Raw genomic sequence first — 23,224 nt, 5'->3', positions numbered from 1 at the left:
AAAAAAGAATGCCCATTGATTCGAAATGACTGAAAAAAACCTGCCTATGATATGTGAATGTGATGGAATTTTATTGGGCAGTGAGAAATGGCAAATAGGAAGAGTTTAGAGAAACAATTAAGATTAATGGAGAAGAAAATAAGCAGAACCAAAATCTACATGTGAGTACAGTAGGATCAATGAAAAGAGAATTAACGGGAAGTTGAACACTACATAAATTGAAAACTAGCAAAAGTCTTCAAGAACAGACTGTAAAATATCTCCTCATGTCATAGAAGTGAGGGACTACCAAGGCAGAATGTGGCATATATTATCAGATACAGTCACCATATTATTTTGCAATAAAATAAAATGTCATTTTAATGCTTCTAGCCCTTAACACCAAATCCAAATATGGGAGGCACCAAGATATGATGGGAAGAACATGAGATTTGTATGTAGGGGCCCTGGGTTCAGGTCCCCAGACCTACCACTTACTAGCTACATGACCTTGAGCAAGCCACTCCCCATCCCTTGGCCTTCTAATAACGCCCAATGAGGATGACACTTGCCCTCAGTCTATCGTCATGTAGTTGTTAGAACCTGCTCAATAACTCATCGAACCCTAGGAATGAGAGCTCTTGTTATTACTGTGTGGACTGCCAAAGCCAATAGGCCACTGAAGTCGCTAGAGGTTCCCACAGGGCTCCAAACCATTCCTCTACGGGATGTTGAGCCACGGCTTGAGCTGGGCGCTTCTCAGAACCAACCAAGCTTGGCAGCAGGGCTCTCCTCTGCAAAGTAATGAGGCTAAAAGAGCATGTCCACCTGGACTGGGAAGGAAGAACAGGCTTCCTGCAGGGCTCATGCAGGCCTTTAGGGAGTGTCTCTTTCTGCCTCTTTAATGGGATACATAGCACAAGGAAGCCCCTACATGACCCTCCGTGATCAGAGGAAACAGTGAATGTCAAATTGGCTTTGCTAAACTTCAAGTCGCATGGGATAGATGTCAACTCTTATCACAGTGGAGAAAGGAATGCGTAGCAGGCGGTGCCAGGATCACTGGAGAAGGGGGGATATCATCTCTGTCCTCCTGTTAGTTAGGGCTGTCATGTGAGAGAGGGGGTAAGACTTGTTCTGCTGGGCCTCAGGGGACGGAAAGTAGGAACAGAGGGTGGGTATTGCCAAGAAACAGATTTTGGCTAATATGCAAAACCATTTGATAAAACTCCCACAATGCAGTGGGTTACCTTGGGAAGTAGCTAGCTTCCTGTCACAGGAGGTCTTCAGGTGAAGTCTGGATAACCAGAAAATACAAGACAATAAATATTTCCTAAACATCTATTGTATGTAGGGCCCTGTTCTAGGTATTGGGGAAAATAGAAAGTTAAGATTATCATTACTCACAATGCAGGCATTGGCCCCGTTTGCCAGATATGGAAGTAAGTTCTGCGAGGGCAAGGACTATGTCATTTTTCCCCTGTGGATCCCCAGGCTCCAGCAAAGGTGGTAGCATGGAGTGAGCACAAAAACCCAGTAGGGGAAGGGGGGATCAAAGGAGAAGGGGGAATGGCCACTGCCTCCCTGGGAGCCACTGACTTGAAGAACATCCTAGCCATGGTGCAGTATATGGAAGACACTGCTGGATGTGCACCAAAGGCATGTGAGGAAATGACCCCAGGTAGGAAGGAGAGAATACTATTTGCCATGCCTTCTTCCTAACTGGGGTTTTTTTCTTTGTATGTGACAGCATCTTGGCGGAGAAGAGAACCAGCCTGCTGGGGGCAGTGGCTGTGGGAGGGTTTAGTGGGCATTTATTCCAAGCTCCTCATTCTACAGAGGAGGAAACTGAGACCCAAAGAAGGAAAGGGATTTTCCCAAGGTCACACAAGTAATAAGTCAGAGAACCAAAAAGCAAGCCTAGATCCTTTGACCGTCAGTCCAGTTCTGTGTGTGTATGAAGTTCCCTGAAAAGATGAGTTTCAAGAGACTAGAGAGAGCATAGGGGAAGCTGGCATCCAACACCGGCTCCTCCTGAAAGCCATGCACATAGGGCTCTTTGCTCTCGTCATTGAAGACTTAGCCATTGGCCTGACTTGATAGGCCTCTATATTCTTCCACCCAAAATGAGCCTAGAAGCTAAATTGTCCTTGAGATAGAAAAACAGGAACCACAGCCAGTAGGCAGTGAGTTCCTCCAAGAGCCTTCCCAAAGTACCTTAAGGGAAGATAATAAGCTCCTCAGTACTGGGAGAATTTAAGGGGCGATAAGCCTCCAACTTTTCAGGGATATTTTAGCATGGATTTGTGATTTCAATGGAGATTGGTCTAGATCACCCCTGAGGCCCCTAATAACTCTGAGATTCTCTGATTCTCTGTCGGGTGTTACACTATGGCTTGAAGCCAACCAGTCCAACTATCTGTTGGTCCCAGAGAAAAGAAGCTGATAATTCTCAGCAAACTTCCAAAAGTTTCAGTATCTCCCAGTTGCCTCTAGGAGAAAATGGAGTTTTCCATTTGTCCTTTGAAGCCCTTCACTAGACCCTCTGCCCTGCCCTTCTTCGCAGAGGCAGAGGACTATGGGTACAGAACACTGAATATGATGTCAGAGTTTTTTCATTGTCGATTACTTGAGTTCAACTTGGTCTTGCTCTTTTTTTCATAGTAAAGGATGGCTCTCCAGGGAAAGGAGGCGTATGTTGGGAAGTGCCGGCGATGCAAAAGCAAAAGATCAAAAAATAATCTTTCACAGTTTGGATCCAACCCATCTTTCCCACCTTTTTTCATATTACTTTATTGACACATTCTACATTCCAGCCAAACTTGCCTCAAACTCAGCATTCCATATCCCTCCCACCTGCCTGCCTTTGTACAGGTTATCAACATGCCGGGCCCGCAGTGCACCACCTCCTCACCTTCAATTCTTCTAAACCTTAGCTTTCTTCCAGGCTCACGTCAGCTGCCACCTCCAATGGGAAGCCTTGCCCAATCTTTCTCAGGTGCTGGGGCTCTTTCCTTCCTCAAATTACTTCTTCCCCAATAGAAAGTCAGCTCCTAAAGAGAGGGGACTGCTTCAATTTGGCCTCTGTATGCCCAGTACCTAGCATGGAACGTTGCTCATAATGGGCATTTAACAAGTACTTGTTGAGTGAAATTGAAATTGAAATTTCCCAGTTGCTTTAAAAAAAATCTCTCTAGATTTATAGGCTGACATTTCCAAACTTCAGATGATCCTTTGCAGCCAGACATTAAAGTTGTTCCTCGAGCCCAATTGTCGGAAACCTTTGCATTCATGCCACCTCTTGGCTTCCCGCCATTGGGAAACCTACTAACCCAATTTGTATCAACATGCTCCATAGCCCGCCGGGCCCTCCTCCCTCTCCCAGCAGGAGGAACAACAGACAGTGATTTATAACCAGAGTTTGTGGTTTGCCTTCTCCTAATAATGACATCTCAGAGCTCCAATTTCTGTAGAAGACTTGAAAGTCTTTCCCTGGCCCCTTCCCCTTCCGACCCCCTCCCCTTGTTGCACTGCCAAGTTTCCTGTAAATGCAAAAAGTCTCAGTAAGTGGAATCGTGTTCCACATTTGGGAAAAGGTTAGCAGCTTAGAATTTAGGGTAACCTTGTTCCTTCCTGTCATAAAACACAAACAAGAGGAATTCAGATCTCTATGTATTTTTTGTACAGCTGTAGGTAGCCTAATTACTGTCTTAGGATTAATCAGAAAAGTCAAGTGGTACAGAGGTTCAAATCTTGACTCTGCTCATATTTATCTGGACCTCAGTTTCCCTTTCTGTCAAAGGAAAGTGTTTTCTCTTCAAGTTCTAGATCCTATGACCACTTGGAAAAATAACAGGGACAAGACACTATAAAAAGGGAATAGCTTCCTTTGCTTCATATTTCAGTTCTGTTCCTTATCAAAGAGTTTCATGCCTCAATTACTGCTCATTACTAAAGTAATATTGTTATTGAACTTAACATTCTAACCAAGGCAACATCCAAAGCCATGTGCCCCTAGGAGCCAGCTACTTTAAATGAAATAATTACAGCCTTCCTCCTCCTCTCCCCCCACTGGAATGTAAGCTCTTTGAGGGCAGGGATTGTCTTTCATTTTGCTGTTTGTATCTGTAACACTTAGGTCCTCCCTCCCTTCCTCTTTTCCTTCCTCCCTTCCTCCCTTCCTTCCTCCCTCCTTCCCTCTTTCTTTCTTTCTTCCTTCCTTCCTTCCTTCTTGTGGCCACTATGTGTCAGTAGATGTATGGTCTCACCCATGCTGCTGTTCTTCATGGCAGTTCAACACCACAGCCTATCTTGGGCAGCTTTTGTACACAAAGTCATCCTCTAGTTTATCAGAAAGCCAGGGAGGGGGTCCTGAATTCTTAAAGATTATGCCAGGGGAGCATGAACTATTTCCACACTAAAAGGCTTTGAGTATGAGGAAAACAACTTGGCATTGACTACTTTACCTCATGAGACAAAGAAGAAGACAAAACGGTTCTCAGAAAAGGGGGCAGGGGATGCTAAGAATCTTGAGGCCTATGCCAGAAAAAGGGTCTGCTACGGCAGGCCCTGTGAAGCAGGAAAGGCTTTTAGTACTAACAATGAGAAGGATGAAGATGGAGCACTTTCTGCTCTGTAAAGTGCTTTACTAAAGACATGATGTCATCTGAGCCTCACAAACAACCCTGAGAGGCCCCATTTTCCAGGTCAGGAAAGTGAGGCTTAGGGAAGTGAACTGACTTGTTTCTGGGCACATGGTTGGATTGATGAGGCCAAACCTAGCCTGGCCAATTTCAGGAACAAATGAGAAAAGAAACATTGCTGGCAAGTATGTCTGCAATTTGCATAGGAAGAGGAGAGGGTCTGGATGGCATTTGGGAAATTGCAGTGCTTTTGATGATGCCGTGCTCCAAGCTGAAGCAAAGACCCATCACTTTTTTTGCGGGGCAATGGGGATTAAGTGACTTGCCCAGGGTCACACAGCTAGTAAGTGTCAAGTGTCTGAGGCTGGATTTGAACTCAAGTACTCCTGAATCCAGGGCCGGTGCTTTATCCACTGCAGCGCCACCTAGCTGCCCCCCAAGACCCATCATTTTACAGCAGTATTCTGCTGGTGATGTTCTATGCCTTCACACCACGAAATGCCAGTGTCTCCAAAGAATTCCAGTTGCAGGTCACCCAAAGGACAATGAAGAAGCCCATGAGGGACATAAGTAGGATGGCCCAGGAGAAGCAGCTTTAAGAGCCATCGGCAAAGAGATGCATGACTAGAAAAGGAAGCAGGCTGGTTATACAGAGAGAAGCAGAGAGAACTGATGAAGTCTCAGAAGCCTATGTGTTCTCTTGGGATCTAGGCCAGTGCTAAGAGATGCCACTTTGGAGCATTGCTTTTTCTGAGAGGCAGTGTGGCATTGTGGACTGGCACAATGCTGGCTTCAAATGTTACCTCAGACGCTTACGAGCGCTTAATAATGGTACTTGCCCTCCTTCATAGGCCGGTTGCAAGGAAAGTGGCCCATCCTATAGAAGTGGGAGCTCTTATTCCTCCCGTATGCCTATACGTGATTGCTGCATTCACCCACAGTGTCCGACATGGAGCCCAAGAATCAGGAAAGGGTTTCTCAGTGAATTCAAATGCAGCCTGCTCCTCAGAGCTCTCTTCCCACCTTTGCCGAGGTCACAGCTGGTATGTGGGCCAAATCAGAAGGCACTATTGAGACCTCTTCTTTGAACTAGCCCTGCAGAGAGCTTTTGACCCTTTGGGAAATTTAAAGGCCTGCAATGTTCTCTCTAGGTAAGTTCCTTAAGGAATGAAAAGACTCCCTTGTACCCTTCAGGACAAGGCTCTTTGGACTTGATTTATGAGCTGCTGTGACTTTCCAAACTGCTTCCTTTAGCAAGATACCTTGCAACCTGTGGTGGCCTCTGATAGATGGCCCATTGTCTTGGCCGAGTATTGGGTATGTAAGGAAGACAGATGAGGACTGAGAGTCACAACCCGTTTATCAGTAAAATGGCTGGCCTAGTGAAGAGACGGGGCCTGAGCTCTGCCCCATTTCCTACAGGACTAAGGGAGCCAGCCGCTTAGCACTCTGTGCCCCCATTTCTTCAGCAGCCAAGTGGAACCAACCTATAACACTTGTTTGGAAAGCACTTGGAAGCATTAAGTGAAATTTCTCAAGTAGGAATGAGTTGCTTTTCTAACGAAGGATGATTTGTTGAGGTTTGGAGTTTGGCTGGTTTGGGTTTTTTTCTTTTGTAAAAATTGCCCAGTTCTCTTATACACAGTAACAGTAACATTGTGTGATAATCAACTGTGATAGACTTAGCCCTTCTCAGCAATACCATGATCCAAGACAATTCCAAAGGACTCATGATGGAAAATGCTCTCCACATCCAGAAAAAGAACTGTGGAGTCTGAATGCAGATCAGTATTCTATTTTAATTTTTGTCGCTGTTTGTTTCTTCTTTCTTCTGGTTTTTCCCTTTTGTTCTGAGTCTTTTCTCACAACATGATTAATGTGGAAATATGTTTAACATGATTGTAATGTATATGGGTTATACATTTTTATCAGATTGCTGGCTTCAGGAAGGGGAGGGAATGGAGGGAGGGAGAAAAATTTGGAAATCAAAATCTTGCCAAAATGAATGTTGAAAACTATCTTCACATGTAATTGGGAAAAATAAGATAAAATACTATTTTTAAAAAAGGAATCACCCAGTTCTGTGGGAAAGGCCTATAGGTAAGCTGCCTCTCCTGCTCCTAAGGAGAGGTGCTTCCTTCTTTGGTGGTTGGAAGCCAAGGGCTAGCTTTGTGGACGTTGACTACCCACAGGGCATGTCCCAGCATTCCACTACACTTTGCCTGCTCCAGGGAACATGCTTCTCTCATCTAAGGAGCCCTGTGGCTCATTTCTCTGGAATGTCTAGCTTTGCTTTCCCCAAGAAATAGATATGGAATCGAATTGCCTTCAAAGCATGGTGGCATATTTGTGACTTTGAGAAGGTCTTTTCAACACAGTGCCCAGCAACTAGGATATAAATTAGGCAGCCATGACAGCCATATGTTTTTCTTGACAGATACTCCCATTTGCCACCATCAGATCTCATTATAATCAACCTACTACTGAGAGATCTTGGATGATCCCAAAAATCCAGCCTCCTGAAATAGACTGGATACTTAGAAATGAGCCCTTCCTGGGGCAGCTAGGTGATGCAGTGGATAGAGCACCGGCCCTGGAGTCAGGAGGACCTGAGTTCAAATCTGATCTCAGACACTTAACACTTACTAGCTGTGTGACCCTGGGCAAGTCACTTAACCCTCATTGCCTCACTTTAAAAAAAAAAAAAAGCAAAAACAAGAAATGAGCCCTTCCTTAGTGATTTTCCTTTGTAGTGGGTTTGAATAAGATCTAGCGAAATCTCTGTCTCTCAATACAATCCTTAATAGAGTTAATTTTTCTCAAATAAGTTGTTCTGTTTTCATTGCTGGCCCAGGAGTCCATTAACACTCACCTCCAATTTCCTTATTCTCAACTGTTAGTGGTGTTGATGCTGTTCAGTCATTTTTCAGTCGTGTCCGCCTCTCTGTGACCCCATTTGGGGTTTTCTAGGCAGAGATACTGGAGTGGTTTGCCATTTCCTCCTCCAATTTATTTTACAGATAAGGAAACTGAGGCAGACAGGGTTAAGTGACTTTCCCAGGATGACACAGCTAGTAAGTGTCTGAGATCAGATTTGAACTTAGGAAGAGGAGTCTACGGACTTCAGACCTTGCACTCTATTTATCCTCTGCTGTGCCATGTGGTTTCCCTACTGTTAGTGATGCTTCTAAATAAAAATTCGTTTTCCCCTTGTAACTTCTGTGTTGAAAGGGCTTAAAGTAGTAGGACACCAGCCCAGAAAACTCTTGGGCTTCACGGACACGTGGGGCCTTGTGAATAGGGAAGGGGCTAAGTGAGGAGGCTTGTGGGCATGACTAGATCCTAGTAGAAACCCTTTGCAGGTGACTTGAAGCAGGTTTGTTGCTGACTTCCGGTTTGTCCCTTGATCCTGGTGCCACTGGCATTTGCTGATTTCGGAGGTCTCTTTGGCCTTCAGATTATATACATTAAGGCTACTCCTGCTAAATGTTTGGCATCGACTCTCTGTCCCCTGCTTGACATGTTCCAGGCTTTCAGCACCCTAAAAGTGTGCCCTTTGAACCTTAGGAAATTAGAAACATTCATAACAATGAACTGATGGGAATCAGGAGAGAAGAAGAGATGGAGATGTCCGATGAGGAAATAGAAGACCCTAATGATCCGAAGGACAATGAAGACTCGGGTAAGACCATTCTGTTCACATCCTTATAGCAGAGGTAGATTTTTCCAGATAAAGTTCCTGTGTGTTCTGTTTGTCCCCATTTCCTGTTAAGATGAATAATTGAGAAGTAGCTGCATTTTCCAAGAATCTCGGGACATTTGGTAAGCATAATCTTCACCTGCGTTCAGTTTTCCAGATTCTGTTGCCAGATACATCATTAAGAGAATATTTCCACAAATTGGAATTGTTCAATCATTATTGGAAAAACTAGTAGCGGGGCATCTAGGTGGCACAGTGGATAAAATACTAGCCCTAGATTCAAGAAGACCTGAGTTCAAATCCAGCCTTAGACACTTGACACTTACTAGCTGTGTGACCATGGGCAAGTCACTTAACCCTCATTTTCGTGCAAGAAACAAAACAAAACAAAACAAAACAAAAAAAAAAAACTAGTAGAGAGTAAGGGGGTTTGAAACAAGCCAAGATGTGGAAGTTCATCTAGGTTGCAATTGAGCTACATTTCCCCAATCCTACAAATCTGGTCATCTTTTTTCCACAAAACCTCCATAATCTGCCTTGGGTGTTTCAAAATATCAAGAATATCACTGCAGTAGTCACACTGTCCATCTGTTAGCCCTCACACTACATGACCTTCCCACCTGCTTTTCCAGTCCAACACATTATTGATGGCATCTTTTACACCACTTCTTCTTGCATGCAATTCATTGCTAGTACCATGCCACAGCCCACTTACCATACCACTCAGCTCCTCACTTCACCTTGTATTACCTGTAGTTGTGATTCTTCCAATATCATGGCCCCCCCATCCTCCACAACCATATGGTATCACTAGGGACCATAGTATCAACAGACATTTGGTAAAGCAGCATCACAGTGGGGTTCCACACCATTGGGTAGAGTTAAGTTATTAAGGACTTCATGAAACAATGCTGGTCAGGGAAATATTAAGTAGAATATATGACTGTCTCTGTTGGCATTGGCAGCTATGTAATCAATGATGTGATAATAATGTCTTACAACCAGAAATTCCTAAAAAAGGAAAGAGAGCAGGCTACCCAGACTTCTTTGTAAGCAGCAACTCTTATGGCTGGATCTCTACTCCTTTTGTTGTAATTCCAACCCCTGATAGATAAGGTAGCATGTACTTTGCCTAAGTAGAGCTCTTTGTCATCTTTGGATCATTAGCTTTCATTGAGCAGGTAAATAATTACTACAGATGCATGTAGTCAAGATACACAGAAGAGAGGGAGTTTAATCATGAAGCCATTGGAATCATTTAACTGCTTGGCAGTGGTGGCTGAGAGCCCATTATTTCTGACGTGAAGGCTGGTCTCTGCCCCGGTATCTGCAATATGTAGAGAGTGCATATCTAGTGTTACCACCAGCCTTCACGTCAGAAATAATGGGCTTCAGTGTTTGAGCACCCACTTGATCAACTGCCAAGTTTGAGAAGTTATCGAGGGAAGAGAGGGATGTCTGCAGGATGCAGATCAAATGTACTTATTAGGGTAGAGCATGGCATTTGGCTTCTCTGTCTTTCTGGAGTTAAAAGCTGCATTGGCCCCTTCATAGGGGCTTATTTGTTTAGAGACTGGGAACTCCCTGACAGATCATCTTCAAGCTATTTTCTTTCCTGCCCCACATGCAGAGATGCTGCTTTGTCAAATAAAGCTATCTACAATAGACTTAATGGAGCTTACCAAATAGCTTTTCTCCCCGAAGGTTTCAATTCATTTTAATTCAAGGACTTTTGTGTGTTTCTTTTCCCCTGGATCGTATCTAATTTTGTTATCTTGCTTCCGTTGTACACAACTGTTGAAATCCCGTGTACCCTGAATTTGGTATGAGAGGGGGACTTCAATTTTGAGCCCAAGTCAGTTCCTGTTACATAGCACTCAGTTTGAAAAAAGGTGCTGGGAGGAAGGGAATTGTGGGTGGGAAGTATAAAGATGTATATGACATGACTCCTGAGACGAGGCCACTATACATGAAACAATTCAAGAATAAGTAAGGGCCAGACTGTGGAACTCGAACTTTGATTATAGGAGGAAGTCAAAGGGGGAAATGGCAGTGTGGGCTAGAACAGTCAGAGGGTTGAGAGTGAATCATGAATTGAGGGTAGAAGGAGGTGATGGTATTCCAGGTTGAAAGAATAGCATAAGCAGAGACATTGAGGTTGGAATCATCCATCAGGGGATGGCAAAGAATTGTGGCCTAAGGAGCAAGAGGGTATCTTTTACAAAGGAGTGAGATATAAGATTCAACAGGCAGTGTGGGCCCAGATTATAGAGGGCCTCTTAAATGCCTGCCATTGGAGTTTGGCCTTGATGTGGTAGGCAGTGTTGTGGACTTTGAACAGGTTTGTAGCACAACACATGCACTGTTGGGGAAAGTTAGTCTACCATCCATATGCATGATGGATTTGGGAAGACAAGAAGAGACTGGAAACCTAGGACCAGTTGGAAGGCTATGGCCTGAAGTGTGAGGCCAGGAAGTTCTTTGGAGTAGGATAGGAGTAGTAGCAGGAAAGAAAAGAAAAAGGGGTGAATTCAAGCACCATCTCAAAGAGAGAAACACATAGACGCAGGCACAGAGTTGGATTTGGAGAGAATACAAAAGACTCCAAAGATTGGAAGAGTTGTGGTAACCACGTTAGAAAAGGAAAGTTGGGAAGGAGAGAAGATGATAGGTTTGGTTTTCAATATTTTGAGTTTGATGAAGATGGCCAGACAGTCAAGTTAGGGATAACTTATAAGTGGCTGGAAACACAGGACTAGTGTCTAAGGGAAAGAGTCAGGGCTAAGGAGGTCAGCTTGGGAGCCAGTGGCAGAGAGGTGCGAATTAAAATCTTGAGAATAAATGAGCTTACTCTAGGTTGTCGTTGTTTGTCCTTCATTGTCAAAGAAGGCCATGACAGATGTCATGACTTGCAGTGAGTTGGATTTAAGTGAGGGAGGTCTGTGCAAAGTCACCAGCCTCACTCTCTCCTCCAGAGCCATCTGGGTCCAGTGTAAATATATATTATCAGGATGACTGGAGATAGCCCTGGATGGTTTTAAGGCAATTGAGGTTCAGTGACTTGCCCAGGGTCACACAGCTAGTAAGTGTCTGAGGTAAGATTTGAACTCAGGTCCTCCCAACTTCAGAGCCAGCGCTCTATCTACTGCACCACTTAGCTGCCCTACTCTAGAGTAGTAAATGTAGAGAAAGAAAAAGAAAGACAGCTGAAGGCAGGACCTCCAGGTCATCAATAACAGATACTGAAGAGAGGATTAAAGAGGCTGGAGACTGGAAGTGGGCCTTTCAATTCGGCCAGAAAGTCTTTAATGACCATGGAGAGAAAGGCAGGTCTAGAAGAAGCCAGGCTTCAGGAGATTCACAAAGTATGTAGGAAGCACTGGTGCATTGGAATAGTTTGGCCATGAAAAAGACATAAACAGATGGGTTACTCCCAGTGGTCACCAGGTATGGGGAGGCTGTTCTGTTTATAAGACAAGACCTGTGTGTGTTTAACTGGGAAATGAAAGGAGCCCAAAGACAGAGATGGAAGGTAATTGTGGTCATGATGTCTTAGAGTAGGTGAGAAGGGATGAGGTTCAGGATAGAGAGAAACTTCTTCCTTTGAAACTAGAGAAGAATGAGAAAAGAGATCTGGAGCCATGTGGTGCTGAGGTGAAGTCTCAGGGGTTCCTGAGGTAACTCATACACCCAGTAGTATTAAGGTCATCCACTAAAAGTGAGAGGTAAAAATGAGGAGTTTAGCCTCCCTGAGCCTCAGTTTCCTCATCTGTAAACTGTGGGTATTGAACTAGATGACTCTGAGGTCCTTTCCCCTTCTAAATTTAGGAGCCTGTGTGTGGCCTTTGGTAACTCATTTCCCTTTCCCGGGCCTCCTGAGTTGTTATAATTCACATTCCCTGGCACATTTAAGATTTCCAAGTTCCTTTTCCCATAACCACCTTATGAGGCACACAGTGCGCCTCCCCCATTTTCTGGATAAGGAAACTGAAACTCTGAAGGGCATCTCTGGGAGTCAGGGTCACCTAGCTAGAAAGGGCTCAAAAAAGAACTCACACCCAGGGCCTCAGACGTCCTATCTTGCCCTCTTTCCCTACACCTTAGTACCTCTTGCCTTTGGTGGTTTGGTGATGTTTGTTTACCTTTTGGTATGCACATCTTGAAGGTTACCTTCAAAATGTGTTTGCTTTATGCTACAGCAGAAGAAACTGAGGCATTGATATATTTTTTTTAAATCATGAAGTCTGGGCAGCTAGGTGGTGCAGTGGATAAAGCACCAGCCCTGGATTCAGGAGTACCTGAGTTCAAATCCAGACTCAGACACTTGTCACTTACTAGCTGTGTGACCCTGGGCAAGTCACTTAACCCTCATTGCCCCCCCCAAAAAAGTCACAGTATTCAATCATGAAGTTTGTTTTGGTCCTGTACTATAGAAACACTTGCCCAGAGTTTGGCTTGTAGGGACTCCAGAGTCACATCAGGAGCCTGGCACCGCCTTAGAACTTGGGCCCTGATGAATTGCCATCTTCCCCATTGAAGGGGCGTCAGCTCCAACAAAAACCAACATTTCTCTTTGCCTTGGAAAGAGTCAAACGGAGCCACTGAGAGCTACCAATGCTGGGTGGTAACTGGCTTTCCTGCTCTGTGCTCTGATGTTATATTAAAGGGTAACATTGAATTGGCCAATCTTCTGCCAATGGGCCAAGAGCTGAGACTTCATAAAAGGGCCCAGTGAATATTCAGATTTGGAGTCAGGAGAGAGGCAAATGCACATTGGAGGTAAAGGCCCCTTAGTATGGGGTTCATGGTAGTTTCTGGTTTTGTTTGCTCAGGCAAGTCTAAACCAAAGAATTTATTCCCAGCTCCCATTTGACCGCAGGCATCAGACATGCCCTTTCCCCCATGGAATGCAACCTCTTCTCATTTTCTCATAAGGAAAAATATTTTCCTATTTTAACTGGCGAATAAGCCTCCAGCAATTTCCCCACCCAAGATCTTGCCCTTAGTGGCAATATAATATCTTTTTTTTTAGTGAGGCAATTGGGGTTAAGTGACCTGCCCAGGGTCACACAGCTAGTAAGTGTCAAGTGTCTGAGGCCGGATTTGAACCCAGGTCCTTCTGAATCCAGGGCCGGTGCTTTATCCACTGTGCCACCTAGCTGCCCTGGCAATATAATATCACAGAAAGGACAATAGAAAATCTGAATTCATACCTCACTTCTGCTCCTGACTAGTGGGACCTCAGGCAAGTCACTCCATCTCTCTGAGCCTCAGTATCCCTATTTGTCAAATGGATGTGATCATTTTTGCATTCCCAGCCTTCCTGGTTGGTTGGGAAGAAATTCTTTTATAAACCATAATGAATAAAAGGTGTACTTCTTTCACATGTTCATCCACACGACTTGTAGGACATGAACAGAATTGCCAGTCTAGAATATAAGAAGAGGAGAAAGAGGAAAGATGTAAGGCAGCATAGTGTAGGGGAAGGAGTACTAGAGTCAGGCAGAGGACCTTTTAGCTCTCCTACTTACTGTCACCAGTTCCCCTATCTACCAGAATAAGGGGATTGAAGTAGGAGATCTCTAAGGATCCTTTTATTCTAAATGCTACTATTTAGTATTGAGTGCTGTGGCCTACCAGAGGCCCGCCATGCCCACCTCCATCACAGCCCCCCCCCCCCCACACACACACACAAAGTTAGCTGTCTCTTTATATGGTCTAACCAGCTTTTGTTAGGCTGACCTCACTTTCACTGCATGTTTGTTTGGCTGCTCTCCTTGGTCCTGAACTGGCCTATAGCCTGAATACTTTGTTCTCTATCAAGTAGTCATTTTCCTTTTTTCTATAGAATGCCTAGCCAAAGGCTTCCCCTTCCCCACTGTTTTTGCTTGGTTTGGGCTACATGCTTATTAAGTCTCAGAAGGCTACCTGATGAGCAGCATCTCAGAACTTGGGGGAGATGACAACGATGAATTTGACTCAGACAGCTATGTAGCTAAGACTTGCTGCTAATAAAAGGGTTCTTGTTCACAGTCAGAAAGTCTACATGATTACAGCAACAATTAAAGTCAGTAATGAAAGCAAACATCGAAATGAATGTGCGCCATGCCAAAGGCCTTCTGTACTTGAAAAAACAAACCAACCGAATACTAAAATGGGAAGTTTGAAAGCACTTTAACAAGGGCTAATTGCATAGCCATTTCTAGAGAGCAATCCATCTTCCCTGTAATCTCCAGTCTCTGACTGTCCCATTGACTTAGCCTGCCACAAGCCTAGAATCCTGGGAACATAAAGACACCAAGTGATCTAATCCTTTCATTTGACCAGATTTGAACACCAAAACCCAGCTAGAGGAAATGAATGCCTTTTGCAAGGTCACATGGCTAAAGTAGAAGGGCTGAGATGGGGAGTTACATGAATGTCACTGGATGATTTCATCATCATAATTCGCATTTCTCTAACACTTTAAGTTTTACAAAGCACTTTACATCTGTTCATTCATTTATGATCCTCACAACAACCCTGTGAGGTGGGTGCTATAGTTATCCTCCTTTTACAGATGGGGAAACTGATTCTACTGACTTACCTAGGGTCACATAACTAGTAAGTGTTGGCAGTAAAATTTGAACTCAGGTCTTCAAGGTTCTCAGTCCTGTGCTCTATTCACTGTGCCACCTAGCAACCCTGTTCCTATACCTGTTTCTCATGAACAGCCCTTGTCGTGCCATTGCCATGTCCTAGCCAAGGGAAGTTGAGTATGTGATCTGAATTCATGAGCCTACCATCAGGAAACTTTGCTCAGCTTCCCTTGAGGATACAGACCAAAGCAGGAAATCAGCATCAGCTCATTTTTCTAGAAGTGCCCTCATATTTTAGCCATTTTGCTTTCCCTTGTTTTTCCCCCTCAGTAATAGAAATGGTGCTGATCCTGCCTTCGGGTGGCTTCTAATTTTCTTTTTTTTTAATTTATTTATTTTTGCGGGGCAATGAGGGTTAAGTGACTTGCCCAGGATCACACAGCTAGTAAGTGTCAAGTGTCTGAGGCTGGATTTGAACTCAGGTCCTCCTGAATCTAGGGCTGGTGCTTTATCTACTATACCACCCAGCTGCCCCCCTAATTCATTTTCTTTTTTTTTCTTTTTTTTTTGGCGGGGCAATGAGGGTTAAATGACTTGCCCAGGGTCACACAGCTAGTAAGTGTTAAGTGTCTGAGGCTGGATTTGAACTCAGGTCCTCCTGACTCCAGGGCTGGTGCTCTATCTACTGCACCACCTAGCTGCACCCCCCCCAATTCATTTTCAAATTTTCCATATGACTCTTCCAGGTGGTAACTCTCCCCATCTCCCCCACCCACTTAGCCAGTTTCTCCTAGCCCTTTTGTTTACATGTCTCCTTTGTACTTATTTCACCGGGCCTCATGTCATAGTTGTTGGTCACAGAACTGGAGCTCAAAGGGATCTCTAAGATGACATTTGAACACCCGGCCTTCTGGCTGCAAAGCTACTGCTCTTTCCAGTCTAAACTCTCCAGGGCAGGGCCTATGACAAAACTCTCTTTATGTTCCTAGTACCAAGTACAGGCACCTTTAAACAGTAGGTGCTTAATAAACACTGATGTGTTCTTATTGAAGGCCATGAAAAGCTCTCTTGTCTTCTATGGGGAAAACACACTTGGTCCAGTGTTCTTCAGAAAGAATCCATAGGACCTAGCTGCCTTCCTGGCCCCTTTTCCTCCCCTGCATCCCAAATTCCTCCCCAAAGACCAAAATATGTCATACTCTTTTGGGGAAGCAATCAGGGTGAAGTGACTTGCTCAGAGTCACACAACTAGTAAGTGGCTGAGGCCAGATTTGAATTCAGGCCCTCCTGACTCCAGGCCTGGTGTTCTATCCACTGTACCACCTAGCTGCCCCCAAAATATCTCATACTTTGGAAGCAAAACTGCTTTCCCCTTCATAGACGGATTTTTTCTCTGACTCTCTAGAGCATTAAAACTAGGGGAAAAAACCTCAAAGATAATCTAGATCAACTCCCTCATTTTGCACATAGGGAAACTGAGTCCCAGAGAAAGAAAAGAGATTCATCTAGGGTCACACGGCGACAATGACAGAGCTGGAACTAGAACCAAGTTTTCCTGATTCTGCGCCCAACATTCCTTCCCACTGCACTCCCCCCTCCCCCAACAGCCTACCAACAAAGCAAATCTGGCTGTAACTCAATGTGTCGAGCTCATTAGCTCAGACAGTGGTACACAGGACCATATTGCTGCTAACTATTACCAAGGAGCATGTTCACCTAGCTATAGGAAGACATCAGCCTGTGAGTGGAGAGCCCAGTGTGGCAGCCTATTTGTGGGCACAGGTGAATTTTTCAGTATCTGAAAGCAAAAGAATCCATTTGAGAAATTTCGATGTGAGGATTAGCCTGTTAAAGGCATTATGCAGCATTGCTAAGTCACTTGCCTTTATTGCCCATTAATCATATGAATGGAAACATCTTTATAATTTTATTCCTTTTTGGACTGTGAACAGGACACACAGCACAGAAATGAGGCACATTCCATAAAGGACCGAATTCTAATGTGCAGGAAGTGGTGCAGTGCAGTGATCAGAGGACTGGACCTGGGCCAGGCAAGCTGGGTTCAAGCCCCAGATCTGCCTTTAAATCAGTTCCCTTCAAGTATCAGGCACTGCCCTAAGTTCTGGGAATACAAAGCCATGTGACCTTTGACAAGTCCCATCCTCTTTCTGAACCTCATCTTCCTCCTATAGAAAATGAAAGGAGGCAGCTAGGTGGCCCAGTGGATAAAGCACTGGCCCTGGATTCAGGAGGACCTGAGTTCAAATCCAGCCTCAGACCCCTGACACTTACCAGCTGTGTGACCCTGGGCAAGTCACTTAACCCCAACTGCCTCACAAAAAAAGGGGAAAAAAAGAAAATGAAAGGGATGGATTTGATCACATATGTGGTCACTTAACATTCTGTGACTCCAACATTTTCCAACTATCCCTTGCATTGTTTTTGGGTAGCATGGTGGGTGGAATTTGGAGTAGGTCTTCATTCAAGTCCCATCTCTAGCACTCATTAGCTTTGTGACCAGGAGGATGAGTGCCTTCCCTTCTCTGGGCTTCCATTTCCTCCTCTGCAAGATGAAGGAGAAGAGTCACCAATCTCTAAAGGCCCCACCATCCTTCAAACCCTATGATAGGATGTAATACAAAATACAACAGATTGATGCTAGCTAGGAAATGCCAAATTCAGTTTCTGATGTGAATGCGTCAGCTGTAGTTTGGAGCCCCATACCCTCTACTGAAACAGATGGATGGGTGGGTGAGTGGATGGATGGACGGACGGATGGACAGACAGGTAGATAGATGTATAAAATTGTACGTATACATACGTGTGTATACATATATACATGTGTGTATATACATATCATATATAATATTTTATTTCTCTGTGTTGTTGTTCAGTTGCATCTGACTTTCTGTGACTGTGTGAGACATCCTGTCTATGGGGTTTTCTTTGAAAAGATACTAGAGTGCTTTGCCATTTTCTTTTCCAGTGGATTAAGGCAAAGAGAGGTTAAGTGGCTTGTCCAGGGTCACAAAGTAAGTGACTACCTGAGTTCAAATCCGGCCTCACACACTTGACACTTACTAGCTGTGTGACCCTGGGCAAGTCACTTAACCCTCATTGCCCCACAAAAACAAAAACAAAAGTGACTGAGACCTGAGTTGAACTCTTATCTTCCTGACTCCAGGCCTAGCATTCCACCCACTGAGCCATCTAGCTGCTTCCTTTATTCTTCTATCACCTTTTAACAAAACACCTTCTTCAAAAACCACCCTGTGAGAGAGGAAATACAAATGATTAGTTAGACTATAAGCTACCTGAGGGCAGGGATTGTTTGTTTGTTTGTCTTGGTATCCCCAGAACCTAATACAGAGTAGGCACTTTAAGAAATGTTTGTAAAATTATTATTGCCTTCATTTAACAGATGAGGAAACTAAGGCTCAGAGAGGTTCAAAACTACATGCAGCAGGTCACATAGAAGCCAGGGCTGCTCCCTGCCCATGTGATTTTCTGATCATCTCTGGCCTTAGGTGTTTTGTCAAGTTTTTCAGCCCCAGTGGCACTTAGCAGAGCTCTGAATTGGCACAGCCTGAGCAGGTTGGCCTTCTTGTTTGAACTTAGCAGCCCATGTGTTTCAGCCCTAGTCTCTCAGACCGAGGCACTGAAGGAGGAAAATGACAGCCTGCGCTGGCAGCTCGACGCCTACCGGAATGAAGTGGAATTGCTCAAACAGGAACAAGGCAAAATCAACCGAGATGAGGATGCAACCAAGGAGCAGCAGCTCAAACTCCTTCAGCAGGCGCTGCAGGGGATGCAGCAGGTGAGCATGCAAGGGAGGGCCTCGGAGTTAAGAATGTTGGCACCTGAGGGTAGCTAGGTGGCACTGCAGTAGATTAAAGTGCGAGCCCTGGATGGAGGAGGACCTGAGTTCAAATCTGAAGTCAGACACTTGACACTTACTAGCTGTGTGACCCTGAGCAAGTCACTTAACCCTCATTGCCCAGCAAAAAAAAAGAATGTTGGCACCAAGGCACACCCCTTATTCCCTTTGTGGGAGGTCCCAGGGTACCTTCCCATCTGCCATTGGAGCTCCCTTCCAGGGCTAAGTCCTACAGTCTGGCCCACTGGCAGCAAGGTATGGCAGGCATTGATAGCCCCATTTTCTCAACTGGGAAATTGAGGCCCAGACAGAGGAAATGACTTGCCAATGTTAGAGCTAGAACTAGAACCCAAGGCTTCTGATTCCTAGCCCAAGTGCTCTTTTCATCCCACACCACTGCCTAAAATCAGCCAGGTGGATGCTTGGATAATCCTTCTTGATGAGAGGCAGAGTAGCAGAGAGGATAGAAGGTCAGTCTCAGGGACAGCTAGGTGGCATAGTGGATAGAGCACAGGCCCTGGATTCAGGAGGACCTGAGTTCAAATCCGGCCTCAGATACTTGACACTTACTAGCTGTGTGAGCTTGGGCAAGTCACTTAACCCTCATTGCCCTGCAAAAAAAAGAAGAAAAAGGTCAGCCTCAGATTCTAGAAGCCCTGGGTTTAAGTTATGCCTTTAACATGTACTAAGGCAGTGTGACCCCAGGCAAATCACCTCAGCTCCTCTGTACCCAAGTTGGGACACAGCCTGATGCAATATCCAGAGCCCTGGACTTGGGGTCAGGGGACCTGAATTTGAATCTCGACTCTACCACTGAATCACTGGCTGGCCCTGTCACTTCATGTCTCTGTGCCTCAACTTCCTCATCTTTAAGATGGGTTTAATAGTACCTACACTCCTTCCCAACCAGGGGTAGTAATTGTGTGAGAAAAGCATCATGGTACTTCAAAGAAAACACTGGATTTGGAGTCAGAGGAGGACCTGAGTTCAAATCTTGCCTCTGAGATTTACTAGCTGTGTGACTTTAGGCCAATCCCCTCCCTTCTCTGGGCTTTAGTCTCATCTTCTGTAAAATGAGAGGGCTGGATTAAATGAGCCCCCAGGCTTTCTTCCAATCAAGATTACTGCCCAAGAATATAAATTGTAGAGCAGCTGCCATTGTCGTAGTGGTGGAGAGAAGCTGCTCACTCGGAGTTCCCTGTGCCAGGGGAACCACAGATCCTGGCCACAAAAGTTCTTATCAAGAGAACAAACTATTCTCTGGCATAGTTGGGGAATGAGAGGGAAACTCAATATTCTGGTGCAGTGTTTTGTTCAGAGTTTCAACCTTTGAAGTGATCAGCGCAAGGCACCTTCCGCATGAGGAAATTCCCTCTGCCAATGCAAGTTGGTACCTCCTCTGGGGGATTTAGAGGGTAAGTGACAAAGCCCCCAGATAGGCCAGAGGCAGGACTTGAACCCAGGGCTTGCTGACTAAGACCAGCCCTCTGCCCAGCTGCTCCACTCTGCTGACTAGTTGGTTCTATATTGATTGTCTCTATATACACCAATATTGGGTCACCAGTCCTCTAAGATGTAGAATATAGGCACCTGCTCAGGTCCTCCTCCCAAGCCTCAGTGGAGTCATCAGGCAATGATTGGCGGCAGGGGGGCACTAAAACCCATGAAGATCATCTATTAAGGGGTAGTAGAAAAGCTGCAATATGCACTAGTGGAGGGAATAGCCCATGGATGAAATTGCACCTCTTTGAAATTTTCAAGGGAAAGGAGCCAGTCAAATACAGTTTGTATGCAGAGGTGACTGGGACTTTACAGTTTACAAAATGCTTTCCTCATAGCCAACCTGTGATATGCCATTTTACAGATGAGGAAACTGAAGGCCAAATGAAGAAAAATGACTTGTCCAGGGTCATAAGGTAGTAAGTAGCAGAGCCAGGGTTCAAATTCAGGTCTTCTGCCTCCAAGTCTTATGTTCTTTCTTTCCACTGAGCCCTACCACCGAGGGGTACTGGTCTAGAACTTTACCTAGGCAAAGCTATTAGAACCAGAACTCCTGTCGAGTTGCTATTTAACTGAGAGGCCAGAAGATGTAGGCCCGTCAGAAAAGCAATTGCAGACTCCTGACCCCAAGGACGGGGACGAAGTCAGGTTTCAGGGGTAAATGAGTAAATGAAGATAGCCCCTTTAGAGGCAGAAGATGTGGGTCTGAGGGCTGGCCTACATGGCTGCTGATTACTCGGGGAGGGGAGTTTCTTCCCCTTCTAAAACATGAGAGAGTTTGCGTAGATGGCTTCTAAGGGCTCTTCCAGCACCTGGGTTGGTCATCTAGAAAATGGGCATAATCAGAGCTTCCGAGGTAGATAGGTGAGGAAAGTGCTCTCTCTGTCAGCTCTCCCAGAGCTTTTCCCCTCTTCAGCCACAAAATGGGGTAAGTTTGCCCTCCCTGCTGCCCACAGCCCTTATGAGGAAAGGACAGATTTAACCCTAAACCTCTGGAGAGAGGGAGTGGTTATTACTATTAAATGTGAAGCCCCTGAAAGAAAGGGATGCGGCACATGGAAAAGGCCCTGACATTCCCAGCATTGTCACCCTCCCCCCCGTGCCCAAGGAGCGCACAGTCCAGACCATGCTATGTGTCTAAACTCAGCCAGCAGCCTCCCCTCCCCCACACCTGGGAACTTGGAACCTAACTCCTCACCCCCTTTCATCTTCTCCTTCAGCACCTTCTGAAACTGCAGGATGAATACAAGAGAAAGGAAACTGAACTGGACAAAGTCAAGGAAGAAAAACTGCATTTGGAAAAATTACTAGAGAATCTCCAGGAGCAGGTACAGTCATTAGGGCACAACACCTACATCCCACAGCCTGGGCCTTCCCCACAGGCCCTTTCTTTTGTTACCACACATGCCAGCATCCACTTGGGAGCCCATCAAGGGGACGCATATGTCACCAGTCAGAAAGGGGGGCCCTCAGATATGGCCTCATTCAGACGCCATCCCTGGGGTCCCTCACTCCTCATGGTTCACTTGTTCGGTTGGAGAGGCAGCGTGGTCTGGTGGATTTGGAATCTGGGACCCAAGGTTCAAGTCCTGGTTCTGTGTTACCTGGAGCAAGTCACTTCCCCTCTCTCCCCCCCAACCCCATCCCCCCCCCTCCCAGCTGCCTTTCTTGCTAAAGTTTGAGGGACTTGAACTAAATCAAAACTCCTATTTCTCTAATGCCTTAATGAGATTATATCCAAGATCCTCTTCACAGCTTTAAATCCAATAATCCCATGATCTCAGGATTAGTCTGCCTGCACTCCTAACTGACAGGGTTTTTGGAAAAGCTAAAAATGCCTTTGGACATCTGTGCAACTGATGACATTTGAAATTACGCATCTTATTCATTAATTAGGTCTTGACTGTTTCTTTGGTGACGCACCCTCTAGCGTAGATGGTGCCTGGCTGCACAGCGAGAACAAGTAGTGTGTCTAACCAGGGGAGTGGGAGTATTCCAGAGAAGCAACGTGCAGAGGGCCCTGTCTTGTAGCACCTACATTAGTCATTTCTAGCTGCTTTTTTAATCTCCCAATCATATCATGTAACCCTTGGCACAGATACACAGGACATTTCGTGGATACTTCTCTGTGGGGAGAAATCAAGGTGAAGATTGTAGATGGGTGGGTTCCATAAACTGAAAACAAACACAGGATCTGAAGGGGAGGCCTGGGCTCGGTACAGTAGTCATAGGGGCAGAAAGGTAGAACTTTGTCTTCAGGTAGGCAACTAACAAGCAGAAGACTGATTGGAGCTCCCTAGCCCCACGTCATATCTGCTAATGAGCACCACTTTCTCAGGCTCCTGGCCTTGAACACTCGACTGGAGTTATCCTCTGTAGTGACCCACTGGTAAGGTGCTTTCTTTGAAGAAGGAAGAAAAAGGAGAGGGGGATGGGCTCGCGTTCTCTCTCTCTCTCTCTCTCTCTCTCTCTCACACACACACACACACACACACACACACACACACACACAAGCAGTAGTCCCCAAGTTGTGCATGAGCCTTTGCTTTTCACCTCTGGGCTCAGCCCAGGAAGGTGCCGCACACCCAGGCCCCATCTCGAGTTAGCCACACAATTGCTTCCTCAGTAGCGCCATTAAGAGTTGGCAACCTCGGTGGATTGAAATAAGTGATTGAAAGTGTTTGCTTCTGCAGGGTCATTTGAGACACTTTTAATTCTTCCACTTCATAATACCAACTCTCTCTCCAGCTTTCCTGAAGCTGTTAAGGAAATGAGTCCAATCCCAGAGAAATCCATTCATCACGTATTTAATTGAACAGTGCCAAGGCTGCCATTCTCACCAGGCGTTACTAGTATAATAGGAATTCCCGAAATATCTGCAGGCTACCATCAAGTTACACACTTCCCTCTGTTCGGTGGGGCTCAGCATGGGCACGATGCAGCCAAG

At 45.3% G+C, this 23,224-nt stretch overlaps 1 protein-coding gene across 4 annotated transcripts in view; it reads left to right on the top strand.

The window, feature by feature from the left end:
• Positions 1-23,224, top strand: part of ENOX2 (ecto-NOX disulfide-thiol exchanger 2) — a 300,146-nt gene that overhangs the window by 260,980 nt on the left and 15,942 nt on the right. For all 4 annotated transcript variants that reach the window (XM_043974193.1, XM_043974192.1, XM_043974195.1 and 1 more), the window contains 3 exons: positions 8,190-8,304; positions 18,536-18,717; positions 21,498-21,605. In XM_043974193.1, coding sequence (XP_043830128.1) covers positions 8,190-8,304; positions 18,536-18,717; positions 21,498-21,605 — 405 coding nt within the window. The remainder of the gene's footprint in view (positions 1-8,189; positions 8,305-18,535; positions 18,718-21,497; positions 21,606-23,224) is intronic.

The sequence above is a fragment of the Dromiciops gliroides genome, chromosome X, assembly GCF_019393635.1.
Source record: "Dromiciops gliroides isolate mDroGli1 chromosome X, mDroGli1.pri, whole genome shotgun sequence".
NCBI lineage: Eukaryota > Metazoa > Chordata > Mammalia > Microbiotheria > Microbiotheriidae > Dromiciops > Dromiciops gliroides.
This window is presented reverse-complemented; position numbering and strand designations above follow the sequence as displayed.